The sequence below is a fragment of the Atractosteus spatula genome, chromosome 23, assembly GCF_055471065.1.
Source record: "Atractosteus spatula isolate fAtrSpa1 chromosome 23, fAtrSpa1.hap1, whole genome shotgun sequence".
NCBI lineage: Eukaryota > Metazoa > Chordata > Actinopteri > Semionotiformes > Lepisosteidae > Atractosteus > Atractosteus spatula.
Window position 1 is genome coordinate 1798728 of NC_142728.1, and position 15992 is coordinate 1814719.

General features: G+C 40.8%; 1 protein-coding gene across 2 annotated transcripts in view; it reads left to right on the forward strand.

Annotated features, from left to right (window-relative positions):
• Nucleotides 1-15854, forward strand: part of LOC148816044 (protein crumbs homolog 2-like) — a 40482-nt gene extending 24628 nt beyond the window's left edge. For both annotated transcript variants that reach the window (XM_088940716.1, XM_088940715.1), the window contains 7 exons: nucleotides 3708-4658; nucleotides 5242-5798; nucleotides 6899-7064; nucleotides 7302-8166; nucleotides 8683-8799; nucleotides 11408-11534; nucleotides 13127-15854. In XM_088940716.1, coding sequence (XP_088796842.1) covers nucleotides 3708-4658; nucleotides 5242-5798; nucleotides 6899-7064; nucleotides 7302-8166; nucleotides 8683-8799; nucleotides 11408-11534; nucleotides 13127-13351 — 3008 coding nt within the window. In that variant the 3' untranslated portion in view covers nucleotides 13352-15854. The remainder of the gene's footprint in view (nucleotides 1-3707; nucleotides 4659-5241; nucleotides 5799-6898; nucleotides 7065-7301; nucleotides 8167-8682; nucleotides 8800-11407; nucleotides 11535-13126) is intronic.
• The last annotated feature ends 138 nt before the right edge of the window (nucleotides 15855-15992 follow it).

Here is a 15992-nt window from a genome sequence, read left to right on the forward strand (position 1 = left end):
TGATGAGGTTTTTCCTAATGCTGCTTTTGGAATGTTTATTTCTTCTTATTTTGTGGGTTGAATCATTCCACAGGAAATATCATACATGCTGATCTACCTGATCTGTGCTGATCTATGATTGCATCTGTTTCAAGAGATGACCATCACCAAAAGTCTAAAAATTTCATTCATTCCACAACTTGTGACTGAGTGTTTCATTTTCCATATAATGTCCAAACTACTTCATTCGTACAATATTTAAATACTCAATAAATTTGCTCTGTCAGTCGTTTCCCAAGGAACTCCATTCCATTTTTTGATTTTGTGTGCATGACAGAATACATCAGGTTTCACAGTTTCATGCATTCATTGTAGTTCTAGGGCTCAAGAATTATGCAGGTCACTAGAGGTCGGTTTAGTCATTGAGGTATTCACAAACTATGCGACAAAGCTCCAAAACAGCTTTCCATAAGCAGTACAGAATTCAGTGTGTATTTTAAAGACTTCATTAAAGTGTGTATTGCTCTTAGGCAATCCATGTGTTAACTTTGTTCATGGTCTTGCTGGTGAGCGACTGCTTAGAGTTTTATTTAAGCTATTTTCATATATGTTTTATACTGTATACCTTGGATGTCCAGCAATGTACTTGCCTAATTTTATGATGTGTTTTGAAGTACTTCTCTGTATTGCTAAAACTTTATGCAGTGACTTGATCCAGAGGCACTGAGTTGTCATGTGACAGTGGGTTCAAAATTGTGTGCAAGTTCCCGGTGTAAACATTATATTATTCCACATCTTCAATACTGCATATATTATATATGACCAGCACATGTCCACTGCTTCCATTTTGTTTGACTAATGCATGTTTTACTTTTAGTAGTATACAGATGATATAAATACCTGTCTACAGGTGCAGATGATAGGAAACACGCACAATACTTCTGGGCTGCCTAATAAAAACAGGATCGCACTCAGTTTAGTGAACTGAAGTTCACAGTTTACAAATACGATAAAATATACTGTTAAAAACATTTAATTCCAAAGGGTCCGGTGATTCTAGCTGTCAGCAAGAAAGCAAGGAAGTCGCCTTTTTATTTAATTTATGTATTAAACAACCCCACATTATCTTCCCTCTTCATTAAAAACAGCATATCCCTCCTAGACTTTAGCTTCACGTTTTCTGAAAGCACGGATATCCTCCAAATTAGAACCAAATCGATTCCTGTACCCAGAATAAACAAATTAACTCCAATCCTCCCCTCCGTTTATTCCACAAAAACCGGGCCAGCCCACCTGACTTTTATCTGTAGTAATTGCAAAGCTGTCTGACACTACCAGGCATTATTAGTGATATATCATGTGGGACCTCGCTGTAGACAAACATTCCTGTTGTCAGTGCTGACAGGAGCCAGCTGGGAGGGAGGCAGACAGAGGCGGATTAGCTCTTAGCCTAAGTTGTGTTAGAGAGGGAAGCTCGAGCTGTATTGGCTGGTTTCATCTCTAATCACTTTTGCCTGACTGGCACCAAGGGAAAGCATGCACGCCGGGCTCCTTCTCACAGGCTTCTCTTCTGTCCTTTTCCTGTTCTTCGTTCTGACGTTGTCACAAACGTCTCTGGGGATTGCAATGAAACCCCTGCTATCACAAGTGATTTTGTGCGGAATGTGCCTTCTAACAGGTAACTGACAAGTCCCGTTTATTCATATCTTGTGAGGGCTGCGTGTTTCTCTCTCTCTTTTTTTTTTTTAGATTGAGGAGGTCTGTGTGCGTGTGGGTCATGCTTGCTGTCCTGCGAATGGAATTTGAGCAGAATCCTCCCGTTCTTTATGCTTTCACCTTAGAAGTGCACTGGTTAATTTCTCACGGAAATAGTTTTAATCCAATATTAGCCTCTGAGTCTGTATGCACGCCTCATTTAGAGTGTGTAATATGTTGTTGCTGTAGTTTTTGAACAATGCTAGTATTGATGTTTCTAATTTTTCTAACATGAAATCAAATTAGCTGAATTTGACAAGACAAAAAATGTATTTATGTTTTCAACAGCACTGGGCACACATTACAAAATGAATTGACTTATTGTAGGTTCTGCAAGATCAGCTACTTGAAAACACCTGTAGAAAGCAACGTGTAAAATCCGATATGACAAAGGTAGCTTTAATTGGTTCCTTTTATTAAATCCCCTTAACGGGTTCACAGAAAAATGTTTTGTTCATTACTTTTTAAAATATCATATTGTTTGGTCAATACTGGATCATTTCTTAGAATAGTGTCCTATTATGTGAATAGGCTGAATGTCTGTTATATGCTGCTCTTCCATGCTATTGGACCTCTTCCAAACCGAAAGATCTGTAATATTAGATTTGGTCACTATTGACTTTACCTGGTTGGGTTCTGCACTTCAGTGGTGCATGAAGTGGGTCCTCTTCTAAATGCAAAGCTCTCTGAGACCCTTTGGAAAGAGAAGCAGTAAATGAATGCGATTAATGATTATTAGAAGACTTCCTTATAGTTTCGACACACGTCGTATTTGGGAAACACAAAATCCTTTAAGACTGTGATAGGATCTTTCATATGACAGGGTTGCTCTTGCTGTGAGGTTTGCAGTCGTCATTTTCCGGTGGAAACGAGACAGGGTAAAGGTTAGTTGTGGTCAAAGGATAGGGTACAAGGTGCAGGTTCTCACAGAGATGATTTTCACAGGCAAGGCAGCCGAGTGAAAAAGGCTTCTGCTATGTCTGCAATGACCACAGGGGGCGCTCTTGAATTTCTATTTCTTTTTTTCTATCCATTATGCCATCTTTGAAATCTGTGCCCTTCTGAAAAATAAAATGTGGATCACAATCAAGGGACAATTACAATTTACGATAAAAAACTGTTGTTAGCGGTGCTCACAGGATTATACAGAAATGGTAGGAGATAGCATTTAAAACAAAATACTGCTATGTGACCATATTGCATAGGTAATACATGAATCCAGTCTAATCATTATCTTGCTTGTCTTCTATGGAACAATTGAAAAAGGATGTTAAATTCCAGTGTTCTGTTTATTGGAAAGTAGTTCTGTAAAAAAAGTCTAGTTTTAATAATTTTGTCTGTCTTGATAGAAAAGGGTTTGGAAAAGTGAAGTCATAATGTTGGGGGATCTGTATGAAAATATACAGACATTTTCAGCCTCTTGAGGCTGCCTTGATATGCTGTCCAGCTGAAAAGCCTAGACATAGAGATGTGACTGTGCCTTTAATTAAAAAAATCAGTCATGTTTTCCAATGGGGCCAATCCTCGCATTATTTTGCAATATTTTAACTGCATTTGTTACTTCATTAACCATGGGAGCAAGGAACACTATTAGAGATGTACTGTATTTTGACTGTATGGACAGAAAGAAGCTTTGCATTGTTATTCTCCATCAGCCACAGTACTAGACCAAGCATGAATGAAAGAGTTAAATCAGCCCCTTTAAGAAGATATGAACTGATGAAAACGGGAACATTTTGTTCCTTCCATATTTATTTCTGTAACAAGTTTCATTCAAGGTCTAGAATATGTGGATACATTGCGGATAACGGAGGATTTGTAATTAAGCTGTGGAAGCTTTGAACACAAGCACATGTGTCTGCAGGGAACTTGATAAAACTACTTTTAATTAGTTTCGCTGGGAACGTGACCTGAGTCCAGCCATTGTGGGAGGGTAATGCTGTGCTTTCTTCTGCTCCTTGTCTTACTTGCAGGAGTGGGATGCGGGATCAATATCGACGAATGCGAGAGCAGCCCGTGTCACAACGGGGGCGTGTGTGAAGACGGCACCGCAGATTATACGTGCCACTGCCCCCCGGCAGAAGAGGGTGCCATCCCGTGGGGTGGCAAAGACTGTGAAATACAAATGCTGGGCTGTGAGAACCACGCCTGTCAAAATGGAGCGCAATGCAGACCGACTCTGGTGGACGGAAATCATGGCTACACCTGTGTGTGCCCGCCAGGGTTTTACGGCATCTACTGCAGCACTCCAACGACCTTTTCCTTTTCTTCTCGTGGGTATATTGTCATCGAAGCTCCAGAGAGCAACAGGACCAAGCGGGATGTTGGTCTTGAAGAAATCAGCATCAGCATGCGGTTCCGATCCACACTTCCTAATATGCTCCTGTTTTATAGGGGCGACCAGGAGGACTTTCTGTACCTGGAGATTTCTGAGGGCCACATTCATGCTAAAGCGGTCTTGAATGGCATTGCCTCAGAAGTGTATACGTCTAGTCAGGTGAACGACGGACAGTGGCATAAGGTGGGCCTGACTTTGCACCACAATTTGACGGTGGAACTTCAAAAGCCGCATTGTGTCAGTGAAGACTGCACAGAGCTGAGAACCCAGCCGGGGGACCTTCCCTTTCGCAGGCCAGAGTCTTTCAAGAAGATGTTTATTGGAGGAGTGAGTACGGAAGGCTACCTGAACAGGACAGAAAGCAGGAGCAGTTTTATCGGTTGCATAGAGGACCTCATGATTGATTCCTGGCCTGTGCTACCTCAGGACATATCTAAGGACTTGTCCAAAGAAATGATGCTTGGATGCAGTAAAAACGAGTGGTGCCACCCAAACCCTTGTTCTAATAATGGACTCTGTATAGATCTGTGGACGACCTTTCAGTGCAATTGTTTGCGACCGTTTTATGGTGATCAATGCTTAGATGGTAAGAATTATTCTGGTTTCTTCTTAAAATATATTCCAAGTATTATTCTCAAAAATGTATTCCAAAGTGTTCTGTATGCAGATTTCTCTTGTTGCAAAGCGTGCCCTGTGTAAGACACTACTCACAACGTTTATGATCAATGAGTAGATCCAAGCAATCGGATCTTTTGAAAGCTGCTTGAGCTGTCAAAAACAAACAACTTCTATTTTCAAAAGTTGTTTTTGTGGAAGAATGTAACCACTGGATTATTGTTAATGAAAAATAGTTTTATAGACCGTTTTCACAGCTTTAAAAATATAATTTGTTTGCATGATAACTAAACACATAGACTAGAAATTATCTCCTTTAAATTCTCTCTCTTGAGCGCTGCTCAAAGGTTCCACACTATACTCGTCTTCTTAAAACGAAAATGATCCTATATAATCAAGAGTTCTCTTCCTGTAATGTGTGTAAACACTTGAAGAGAAGCAGATGAAGTGGATGTTTTCTGTGATTATTCCATAGCTTTGTCATACAAGCCGAAAGCTGCAATGAGATTTGTCCTCTGTAACGAGCATTGCTTTCTTTGTCTTTATTCTAACAGAGTACAAGCCAGCAACCTTCAGTCTGGAAGATTCATTGAGCTATGCCTCCTTCAACATAACCAAAGCTCATGGATCCAACTTTTCTGTCTCATTTTTCTTGCGTTCACTTAAAGCGGACGGTCTGGTCTTCCAGCTCAGGAATGCCCAGAATGCATACTTCACGCTGTACTTAAACAGGGGCCGTATGCATGTACAGACCCTGTCTGCGTCATCAGTGGTAATTCCTACTTACATCACCAGTGGAGTTAAGCAGCTGATTATTGTAAAACACACTGGTGGCAATGTTTTGTTTAACCATTCTCAGACTGGTTATGTGCAATTGAGTCCAGTCCCTACTGTTGAAGTACAGGCCGGAGATGTGGCCTATGTTGGAGGCCATAACTGGGAAAATGAAACAGAGCCATGGGGAGGCTTTTTCAAGGGCTGTCTACAGGATGTGCGACTTGACGATATGCACTTGGAATATAACGCAGTAAACCTGAGCAGAAGTGATTTTTACAGCCTTCTGCAGTCCAAGAACGTCTCACTAGGCTGCATTAGCGATGATACCTGTCAGGTAAGGTTTGGTTCAGTGAAACAGATGCGTGCTCTAGCTTTCCAGGAGTATTAAGATAATGGAAACCTGGAAAACCTTGCTAAGGTGGAGGCTAGCTTCTGCTCAGCAACTCCAGCTTTCAACATGAACATAGGCTTTGACCTCTGTCACACACCAGCAAAATCTGGTCTACTAAAATCCTTTAAGAAGGGGTCCGAATCATTCAGCTTCTAGAATCTGGATTTCTGGTTGATTTCCCTCTCCACGAAAAAGGACTAAGATACAGTAATGCATCTGCTAACACAGACTTTGAGATTTCTGCTGATTTTGCATCAGGACATAAATGACGAAAGACTGGAAGATAGATACATTAGTTTCATGTACTCATGGAGCACATGAGTTTCACATGCCCATAACTTTGCATAAATCTTTGACATTTTCTCCTGCGTCTCCTACTAAATGTAGGGTGTACTCTAGAGAGATAAGACAGACTCTTTTAATGAAAAATGACAGTGTTTTCATAAGAATGGCATAAGGCATACAAAAAATTCAGATGATTGAAATGTTTCACCTGCATGTTGTTAAAAAAGGTTTATAAAACAGGACAGCCCACACAGTGAACTTGACCTGCCACTACAACCCTCACACCAACATGGGAGAAAAAAGGCAACAAGCACGCACCCTCCAAAACATGCAGTGTTAGGTGTCTGTTTCCTTCTGCAGTTGACACTCACAGCAAAATGGCTGGGTCAATGGCTAACACATAGCTCACTGATAAAATCTTAAGCTCACAGGCATCTGGCCAGCCACAGGATTTACTGCTGTGCAGTGAAGCAAGAAAAACCTGGATGACTTTGAACACCCGGGCAGCCATCAGCTGCGTGCATCTGATGGAGAATACCCACTGATTAGAGCTGGCAACAAGTGGCCAGTAGGGTCAAGAATAGATCAAAGAAGACGAGGGCTTGACTGGTTGAACCATTTGGAAATTGTTTTTGGCATTTTTGTGGTTCTAATTAGACCTATTTATCTGTTCTGATCTGTAAACTTAACACATACCTGTAACTAAATTTACCTTTTATTACATTTAACTAATATCTATTCCCTTTCCCTTCCTGAAGACTAAGCCCTGTGAAAATGGAGGCGTCTGTAATGTAACATGGAATGACTTTGTCTGCTCCTGTGCTGCAAATTTTACGGGCCGGATATGCGAAACAAGAGTGTGGTGTAGCAGCAGCCCGTGTCCGGCTCACAGCCGGTGTGTGGACCTGCCTGGTGGATATGAGTGTAAGTTTTTTTTTTGTTGGGATCACTGAACGCTTCTTGTGCTGTAAAACAAAGTGTTGAAGTAGACGTTACTGCTGAGCAACCCTCTTTATGATCATTTAAAGACTGTACATTTGAAGAAAATACTCAAAAGTGGATACCCCCTCAAATGACACTGTTTTTAAGTCAAAGGGACATATTGACGTCTTTATACCTTTTCACACGGGTCTTTAAACGATACCCTGAATTGTTTTTCAGGTGCAGCCAGTGCCACATTTGAAGAAAACGCTGCCATTAAATATACTGCCAACAGGTCTCTGTTTGAGCCAGTAACTAAGATTTCTCTGGATCTGAGAACCCGGGATGAGAATGCCGTACTCCTGCATGCCACAAACGGAGTGGAGCTGTTCTGCATCGGCCTACGCAATTCCACTTTGGTTGTCAAATTCAGGACTGGGAATAACGTGGAAGTCCTATCGCTCGTCGCCCAATTTGATTTTTCAGATGGCTTGTGGCACGAGGTGCACGTCCACATGGCAGCGCCTTACCTCGAGTCCTCCAGGTGGATAATTTCCATAGATGACGAAAGGAATATCACCAGCGTGGGATCGGCAGGAAACTTGAATTTCCTGAACGAGTCAATTGTGTCGCTGGCCGAAAACTTCACTGGTTGCCTGGGAAACGTAAGAGTGGGGGGCCTGTATCTTCCCTTCGCTGACGGCTACTCCACTCCTCAGCGGGCGAAGTTTACCAAACTCAGTGAGGGGAAAGTTCAGACCGGATGCACGGGGTCTCCAGTCTGCTCTTCCCAGCCGTGCCTCAACAACGGAGTTTGTGAAGATTTGTTCAACCTGTACGAATGCAACTGCTCACTTGGCTGGGAAGGCCAGCATTGCCAGTTCAACACCGATGATTGCCAACAGAGCCCTTGCCTCAACGGGAAATGTGTCGACCTGCTGGCGGACTACAGATGTGACTGCTATCCTGGGTACAGTGGGAGGGCCTGTGACGTGGACATTGACGACTGCTCTGAGCGCCCATGTCAGAATGGTGGACGCTGCATGGATGGCGTAAATGGCTTCATCTGCGTCTGCACGCCCAACCACACAGGGCCGCTCTGCGAGTAAGCTGGGCTTTTACCGTTATGTGTACACACAAACAAAAGCGTTTTTTCCGTTTTTAGACTTTATTTTCATCAGCGCGGGGCAAACTTTTAGAGCTTCTATGGCTTTGCAAAGAAACATGTTTTGGCAAACAATCGATTCCAGAAATGTTTTTAATTAAAATGTCTTTGGCTAAGCTCAGCATTCCAGTAATGGCAGGGGCTTTGCTATTGTTTCTTCGAATGTTTTAAAGTGCAGATTTCGTTTCTATGCTTTTATCTAATTATACCTCGTCTAAATCTAGTGGTCTCATAGCGTACACTAGTTATATGTAAATACTGGAAACATTAAGAAGACAGGACAATTTTTCTTTCATTTTCTTCTTATGGAACAATTGTAAACACAACTGTCAAATGCAAATATAAAATTCTCTTACTCATCTGAGAATAAGATCACAGGTTGGCAGCTTCCATGTGTGATAAAGCGATCTATGCCCTCATGGACTTCTTTTCACTTTTAATACTGCATGCAAACAGGTGGCCGTACCCAGCTTTGCAGTGTGGAGACGATGTGGAGTGCTTCAACGGGGGGACTTGTGTTGATGGTATTTGGGGAGCTAACTGCACCTGTGGGCCGGATTTCACAGGGGACAGGTAAGAGGAGAATGTCTCAAGCACATCTGCTTTGGTGCTTAAGTATTATACTTAACTAACCATGAAGGAGGATAGCGTAAAGTTAGGATCGAGTAGAACCAGTTTAATAACCAGGGAGAGTAGCCTGGAATGCTGCAGGTCAGTGAGATGTAAATAATGGAACATGGGAATCCTGGGAATTTGTGAGAGGAGGGTTCAGGAATCTTATAGTGAGTAAATGCTCACATAGAATGCGATTGTTTATAAAAGAGCATTGCCGCGGTTGTAAGATACAATACTCTGTATCATGGCTTCAGCGGCTTAGCTGTGAGTTTTTCCAGGGAGAGGAAATATGTAACATTGGATAATCTCGGAGGAGATGAAGTATTAATTGATATGAGGAATGGTTCCCAGGAAAATTGAACTTAAAGTTCATGGCAAGATTCTGGAGTACGCAAGCTCTGGGGAAGTGCAGAGACTTTCAGGTAGTCTCATCAGAGCATGATGAGAGGATCGCGACAGGCCACAAAAGCTGAAAGTCAAGAGATATCAATATTTATCAAAGATGTATGTACTCTCCACATCACTGATTGTAAAGGAGGGACATGAATCACTTTTCAGGTTTAATGCAAATTAATGAAGTTTCTCTAGCAGAGTCTGGCTCTACTAAAGAAACCAAAGAAAATCCTAAAATTTAATCCTGATTCTCCAGGAAGTTATCAAAAACTACTACAACTTCAAAGACTGAAATGTAATTATTTCAAGTTCATCTGGATCTCAAAGGAGATGAATAATCGCAGTTGACTATATTTGTGTTTATAGTGACATCTAATGGCTAAGTGTGCAGTAGTGAAAATCTAAAGACCATGACTCTGAATGAAACACGGCAACACTAGCTATGTTTCCAGCAGATTCCAGAGAGAAGATGAAGGTTTTCCTTTCATATATACATTCACATTACAGTTGAAACAGGTACTATAATTAAACTATTAGATGTTATGGTAGAAATGGCATTTCATTACAATCTCAGAAATCAGAGATCCGGACTTTTATGCATTGCCATCATATGTCTTAATACCTGCCTGAAAGAAATGGTCATGTTCAGGTGTGTCTATTGGATAAAGTCCAAAGTAGAGTCAAGCAGACCAGGTCCAGGGTTTTCCATGTCTCTTCAATGTAACTGACGAGCTGGAAGAAGGAGTTAAGTTGGACCCTATGTCAAGAAGAACCTTGTTGAATGCTAACAGATCTTCTATCAAATATATTTATGTGCTCTAAAAGCTTTAAGACTTAACTGTTTCAAAGCACTTCAAATAAGAATTAAAATGACATTACAAAATAGGAAGCATATAAGTAAATCAGCAAAGCACAAAAATTGATTTTTTTTAACCTACAGTAAGTTAACTTTAAATAGATCCACAGATAGATCCTTTGCTACTGAGTTAGACAAACTATCCCAGTCTAGCTGCAGTGAAACTGAAAGCCCTGTTGCCTTTTTCATAGGAATCTTTGGAGATATGAGCCAGCCTGCAGAATGAGATGTAAAATAGAATATATGAGAGACATACAGTAAAGGATTTTAGACTTTATAAGTCTGAAGCAGAACATTAAAAGGCCAAAGTAGTGTAGAGACGCTAATATAAAACAAATACGTTTATATTTCTTGGTCCTTGTGAAACCTCTAATAGGAACATTCTGCAAAAGGTGGTAACAAAACATATAACTCGATGTCATGAAAGAGATTCTAATTAATGTTATACTGTACGATGTCTCGCTTTGACAGTATTCCTTAAGTGGAAGAATAAAACAAATACAAAAAAGTGTGCTTAGGTTCACATCCTTATATTGATAGCTATAATCACGTGCATTCTTTAGCATTTAAAACTTTCCAGGATTAATTCTTAAAGCGACGGAACTCTGGAGCTGGAATGATCGGAATGCAAGCTATGTGAAAACATCCTCCCTTCCACATCTTAACAGACCTTTTAAAAATAACCTTTAATTTAATGTTCAATTCAAATCAACCGGGGAGCTGGCTCAATGGTAGTGCGATTTGATCCTGGATAAACTAGATGTGCACACGAAAATAAAGCGAATAAACAAAAACATACATTACTAGCAAACATTCATTTTATGAGCTCTCAGTTCATTAAGAGAGAATTGAGTACCGAGGCAGACTAAATGAGGAGCGGCAACCAATTGTGACAATCATGATTATACAGTAGGCAAAAAAAAAGAATAATATTTTCACAAGTGCTAATAAAAAAAACTGCACATTCAGGCTTAATACTACTGCAGAGTATTCTTAAAGTTAATCTCTCTGGATATGCCTAATTATAAATATTCCTCTGAATATGTTATATGCCTGAAATATTTGACTATTTTTTCATTAAAAAGACAAGACAAAGGGGAGGATTTATGATTAGTCAGACTTAGGTAATATTTAGGTAATGCAAATATTTGTGAATGTGCCCTCAGAACCTCACACAGGAATGTGTAGCTTTGTTTCCATCTGTGTGTAGTCTTAGTTTCTCTTCCAAACTTGTATTCGATTGATTTTACAGTACTGAGAAGAAAAAATAAAAATGCATTTTGTGTTTAAAATGGAACCCATTTCTGTATTTTGCAGGTGTGAAACTGTCGCACATAAATGTTTTGCCAATCCTTGTCAAAATGGTGGATCCTGCCGAAACCTCAGTAACACATTTCAGTGCATTTGTGGAGAAAAGTATTCTGGACGACTCTGTGAAACAAATGTAAGTACCTCTTAAACACTCACGTCTCACTGAGACATTGTTATTGGACAAAATTGCTAGCCAAACTGGGCTTCTTTCTACAGATTAAACTCTGTTTAAATAAACTAAAAAAGTATTATGATTCTGAATGAATAATACTTCTGGAATACCTACTTATTATTATTTATAACTGGGGAAAGCCTGTACAGGTTCAATTCTTCATTTGCTTTTAATTTAGTTTCTTTTTAATGTTAGTGCTTAACTTTTTAATAGTATTTGTAAATGTTTCCAAAATAGTGCATATGCGTTTACAGTATATACAATATATTTTAAGTATTTTTGCGGCAAGAAACTGAAATAAGATTTGAAGAAAAACATGCTAAATTCTTTTGAAGGGCGAGACTCAATGAAATGAAAGTGAGATGAAGACACCTGAACTGCCACCCTTTGCACAACTTTTTAAAACTTAATCTAAATTAGTTTCATTGCCGTTTCCAAGCACTGCTGTGAGAAATTTCCAAAGTCATGGCGACTTTGTCAGTTTTGGCTTTCCTTCTTGCTCTGCTGGTGATGCCAGTTTTACACACCATACTCCCGACTGTAAGGACCCACCTGAACTCCACTGATTGTAAACCCTGTCAAAACTGAATGCCCAAACATGCTTTTTGAAAAAAGCTTGGTTTTGCTTTTAACAGTTTCTTTATACAATTTCAGTCACGATGCTAATTTCTCGTAAAATACAGAGCTATAACGAATTGAACTTTCTCAGAGGTAGAAGACCGAGTTTCACCCGCAAGTCAAAATGCACTTTATGTCTTACCTATATCTTTGGCATAAATACAAGTAAAATAGCCACAAACCCCTTTTATTTTGTAAACACTACGCAACCCAGTAGTACTTCTTTGTTGATTGTGTCTTCTTTCACATTTCAAATGTGAATAACACTCTGCTGCATCCATCTTTCCACCGGTCTTTGTGGGTTGATGCCCCAGTTTAAGTAGACTCCTGACCCTGCTTGTCATAGGCTATACAGCCCCGCACTGGGGGTTCGGTACTGACTTCAGATGAGGCACAAGCCTGGCCACCAGCACCACCCTCCTCCAAGTGCCTGGAGGCCACAGGGGTCACTGTGAATCATGGTCAGCTAGTGACGAGATCTGGGCTCGAGCCACTAGCCAAGAGGTCCCCAGGCCAGACATTTTCACATTGACCCGACAGCGCCGTTCTGAAACCTCACAAGAAACGGTGTTATTTAACGAGGGTTCAGGAGAAGGTCAAATATTAATGTTGCGTTTCTGCTCCCCGACATACAGCTACCCCCTGGCTTCTCATGTCTGGTTTCCCTCCCTCTACCCCACCTGCAGCAGTTCTCCCTGGCTCATGTCTCATTAGAGAGAGGGGGGGCAGTGGGAGTGACAGCCCTGATCTCAGCCCAGCACCGTCGTTTCCTCTGCACGCCAAAGTACGAAGCACGCTGTCTTTTTACATTCGTTTGCCATCATTAGGAATTGAATTCAAGTGTGATACCGATACATTTGAACTTCTTTTCAGTGTGGGGGCATATAAATCAAAACATGGGCGTCTCCAAACAATTTATTTATGTGTTTTTGCAGAAACAGGAGCAAAAAGACAACAGAATTCCCCTCGTCGTTGTTGCCGTCCCAGTAGCCTGTGGCTGTGTGCTCCTGGTAATCATCGGCCTCATTTTCATGGTGCTCACAGCCCGGAAGAAGCGGCAGTCCGAGGGGACGTACAGCCCAAGCCAGCAGGAGGTGGCAGGAGCGCGCCTGGAGATGGATAGCGTCCTAAAAGTCCCCCCGGAAGAGCGCTTGATATGATCGGAATTCCTGTGGACAGTGCTCCTTCACCGGCAGCGACCACCAACAGGATCTTGTTTAAAGATGTTGCGAAGTGCCAGGAGGGACTGACCTCCTGCCAGCGCAGGCGGTTTGGACATTGAATTGATTCCACTAAAGTGGGGAAACGTCTGCTGAAGGGAAACCGCTGAAGGTCGGTATGTGATGGACTGTAAGTACACCACTGGTGTTGAAGCTGGTCCGTTATCTGCCTTGATAGACAGCTGTTGACTGTCCAGCACTCTGATGAGTGATGTGCACATCACAGCGAGAACCAAAAGTGCTGCCAGGCATGAACTGCTGTCAGGACTGATTCCACTAAACTGGATTCTCCTTTGTTAGGGATGAGCCTTGCGCTCATACTGTTCTGACCTTCAGCCAATGGCTGGAGATACATATCTACAAGTCAACAGATGTGAGTATACTGCTCTCAGGTTGTAGGATTAAATCAAATTCTCATTGCAAAGGTGACCTACTAAAAATGTAACCTTAAAAGCTACAACATTTTTTGTCCAACACATAACCTGTGAAACCTAAATTATTATTTTTTGCTGAATGTGGGATATTGTTTTGTAACATTGAGACAACAGCACATCATCTGAACAATTTGCATCAGAGCTAAAATCTCAGTAATTAAGAAACTGAACTTTGTGACATTTTGGTCCCCTGGCATACACATAGAGTTGCATTTTTTAAATTATTTCAGCCATAAACGCGTTGTTTTGACCACATAAGGCAGTGCCACTACTGTATTTGTACTTGATGTTATATGCAATTGTTGTGTTTTGAACCATAAAACTCTATATATCTAAGACTAAAAAATTAAAACACATTGCTCCAACTCTCAAAAGAAGCACACAGAGACCGTCAGAAATGGTGGCTTCAATTAATCTCAAGTATTCCAAACTTTTTTTTGCAAACAAAGCTGGGAGGGAGATGTGGGAGTATGTATGGAGAGCTGTTCAGCTGTAGTGCTGATGTCACTTGATATGGAGTAAGCACACAGTGCTGAGAGCTGGACTTGGGTAAACAGACTCTGGCTCCCCTGTGACCCTGTATTAGATTAAGCGGTTACAAAATGGTTGGAGAAAACCTTCATCTCATTACTTGACATTATCCATCCATCCATTTTCTAACGGGTTCTTACAATTGAGAAGCACGGGGGAGCCGGAGCCTATCCCAGCAAGCAACGGGCTCCAGGTGGGGTACAACCCGGACGGGGCGCCAGTCCACCGCGGGGCACACACAGACACTCACTCGCACCAGGGCCGGTTTTTCCAGAAGCCAATTAACCCACCAGACTTTTTTTTTTTAATTCTGGGAAGAAACCAGAGCACCTGGAGAAAACCCATGTGAGCACAGGGAGACCATACAAACTCCACACAGACAGCAGCCCAGATCTTATGCAACACCATTTCATTCCTCAATATATAGTTTCTGGGGATGCTACATTGTTAATAGGAAGAATTATGTATGTATATTTTGTTAAAGTCATGAATTATGCTACTTTATTCCGTAGACAACAAAACATACAGCAGATCATTTAGGCTTGGTGGACAACATACAGTATGTGTTCAGGTGGGTAGCTGCGTCAGCATGCGTAGGCTGCAAAGGAACAAGTAATAGGTTTATTCCATGCTGAAAAAAAGAAGAAAGAGAACACAACGTTTCGGCCGTGGAGCCTTCTTCAGGTGTGGTGTGTTCTTCAGACATACTTGACACCTGAAGAAGGCTCCACGGCCGAAACGTTGTTCTTTCTTCTTTTTTTCAGCATGGAATAAACCTATTACTTGTTCCTCTCCAACATACAGTACGGACTGTTTAATGTCCACCATGCTTTCTACAAGAACATAATAACTATGCTAAGGTACTGACGCTGGGCGTTCCGTGCAACACAAACATTTTTTAATATATGTGTAGTTCAGTTATTGTTTTCATCCTTATCAATGAAATTATTTTTGTGATACTGTAGAATGTGCCTAGGCAATGGTGTTTAGGGATCTTTAATGTTTTTAAATAAAAGGGCTATAATATTGCTAATGTCTTGCTTGCCGAAATACAGTATAACAATACATGCTATCAGGGAAAACGAAAGTAACGCATTTATGTACTAAAGGGGATAGTTTTTAATGAAGGATTGACATTGATTGTGCATACATTTCTTATTTTACAAAGGGACACAAATTCAAAGGTATATTCAAGTCTGTCTTTGCTAGTGATCAAAAATTGGCCCAACTTTTTTTTTACCTAAACAAATAAAATATTTGGAATGTTTGACTCCTTATGTGTAATTAAGGTTACATTTACCTGAGTTCTTCAGTTTAAAGAAACGTAAACAGACAGAAAGAAGCAGCTTGTACTGTTTGTGCCTTACTCTTATTTCCCTAAATATGTACACAATGTCATTTCATTTTCTGTTACTAGAAGGCCCTAATATTGACTTTTTAGTCATTATGTTTCAATAAAACAAAAAATGGAAATACCCTACGATAAAGTATTTGTCATAAATTCAGAATTCAATTTTGACTTCTTCATGGGTAGTTTTGGTTACCAAGCGATACAGTAAAGGAAAAAGACTTTCTGATGGACATACTTGAGGACTTTAAATATGAATAAGAAGGAA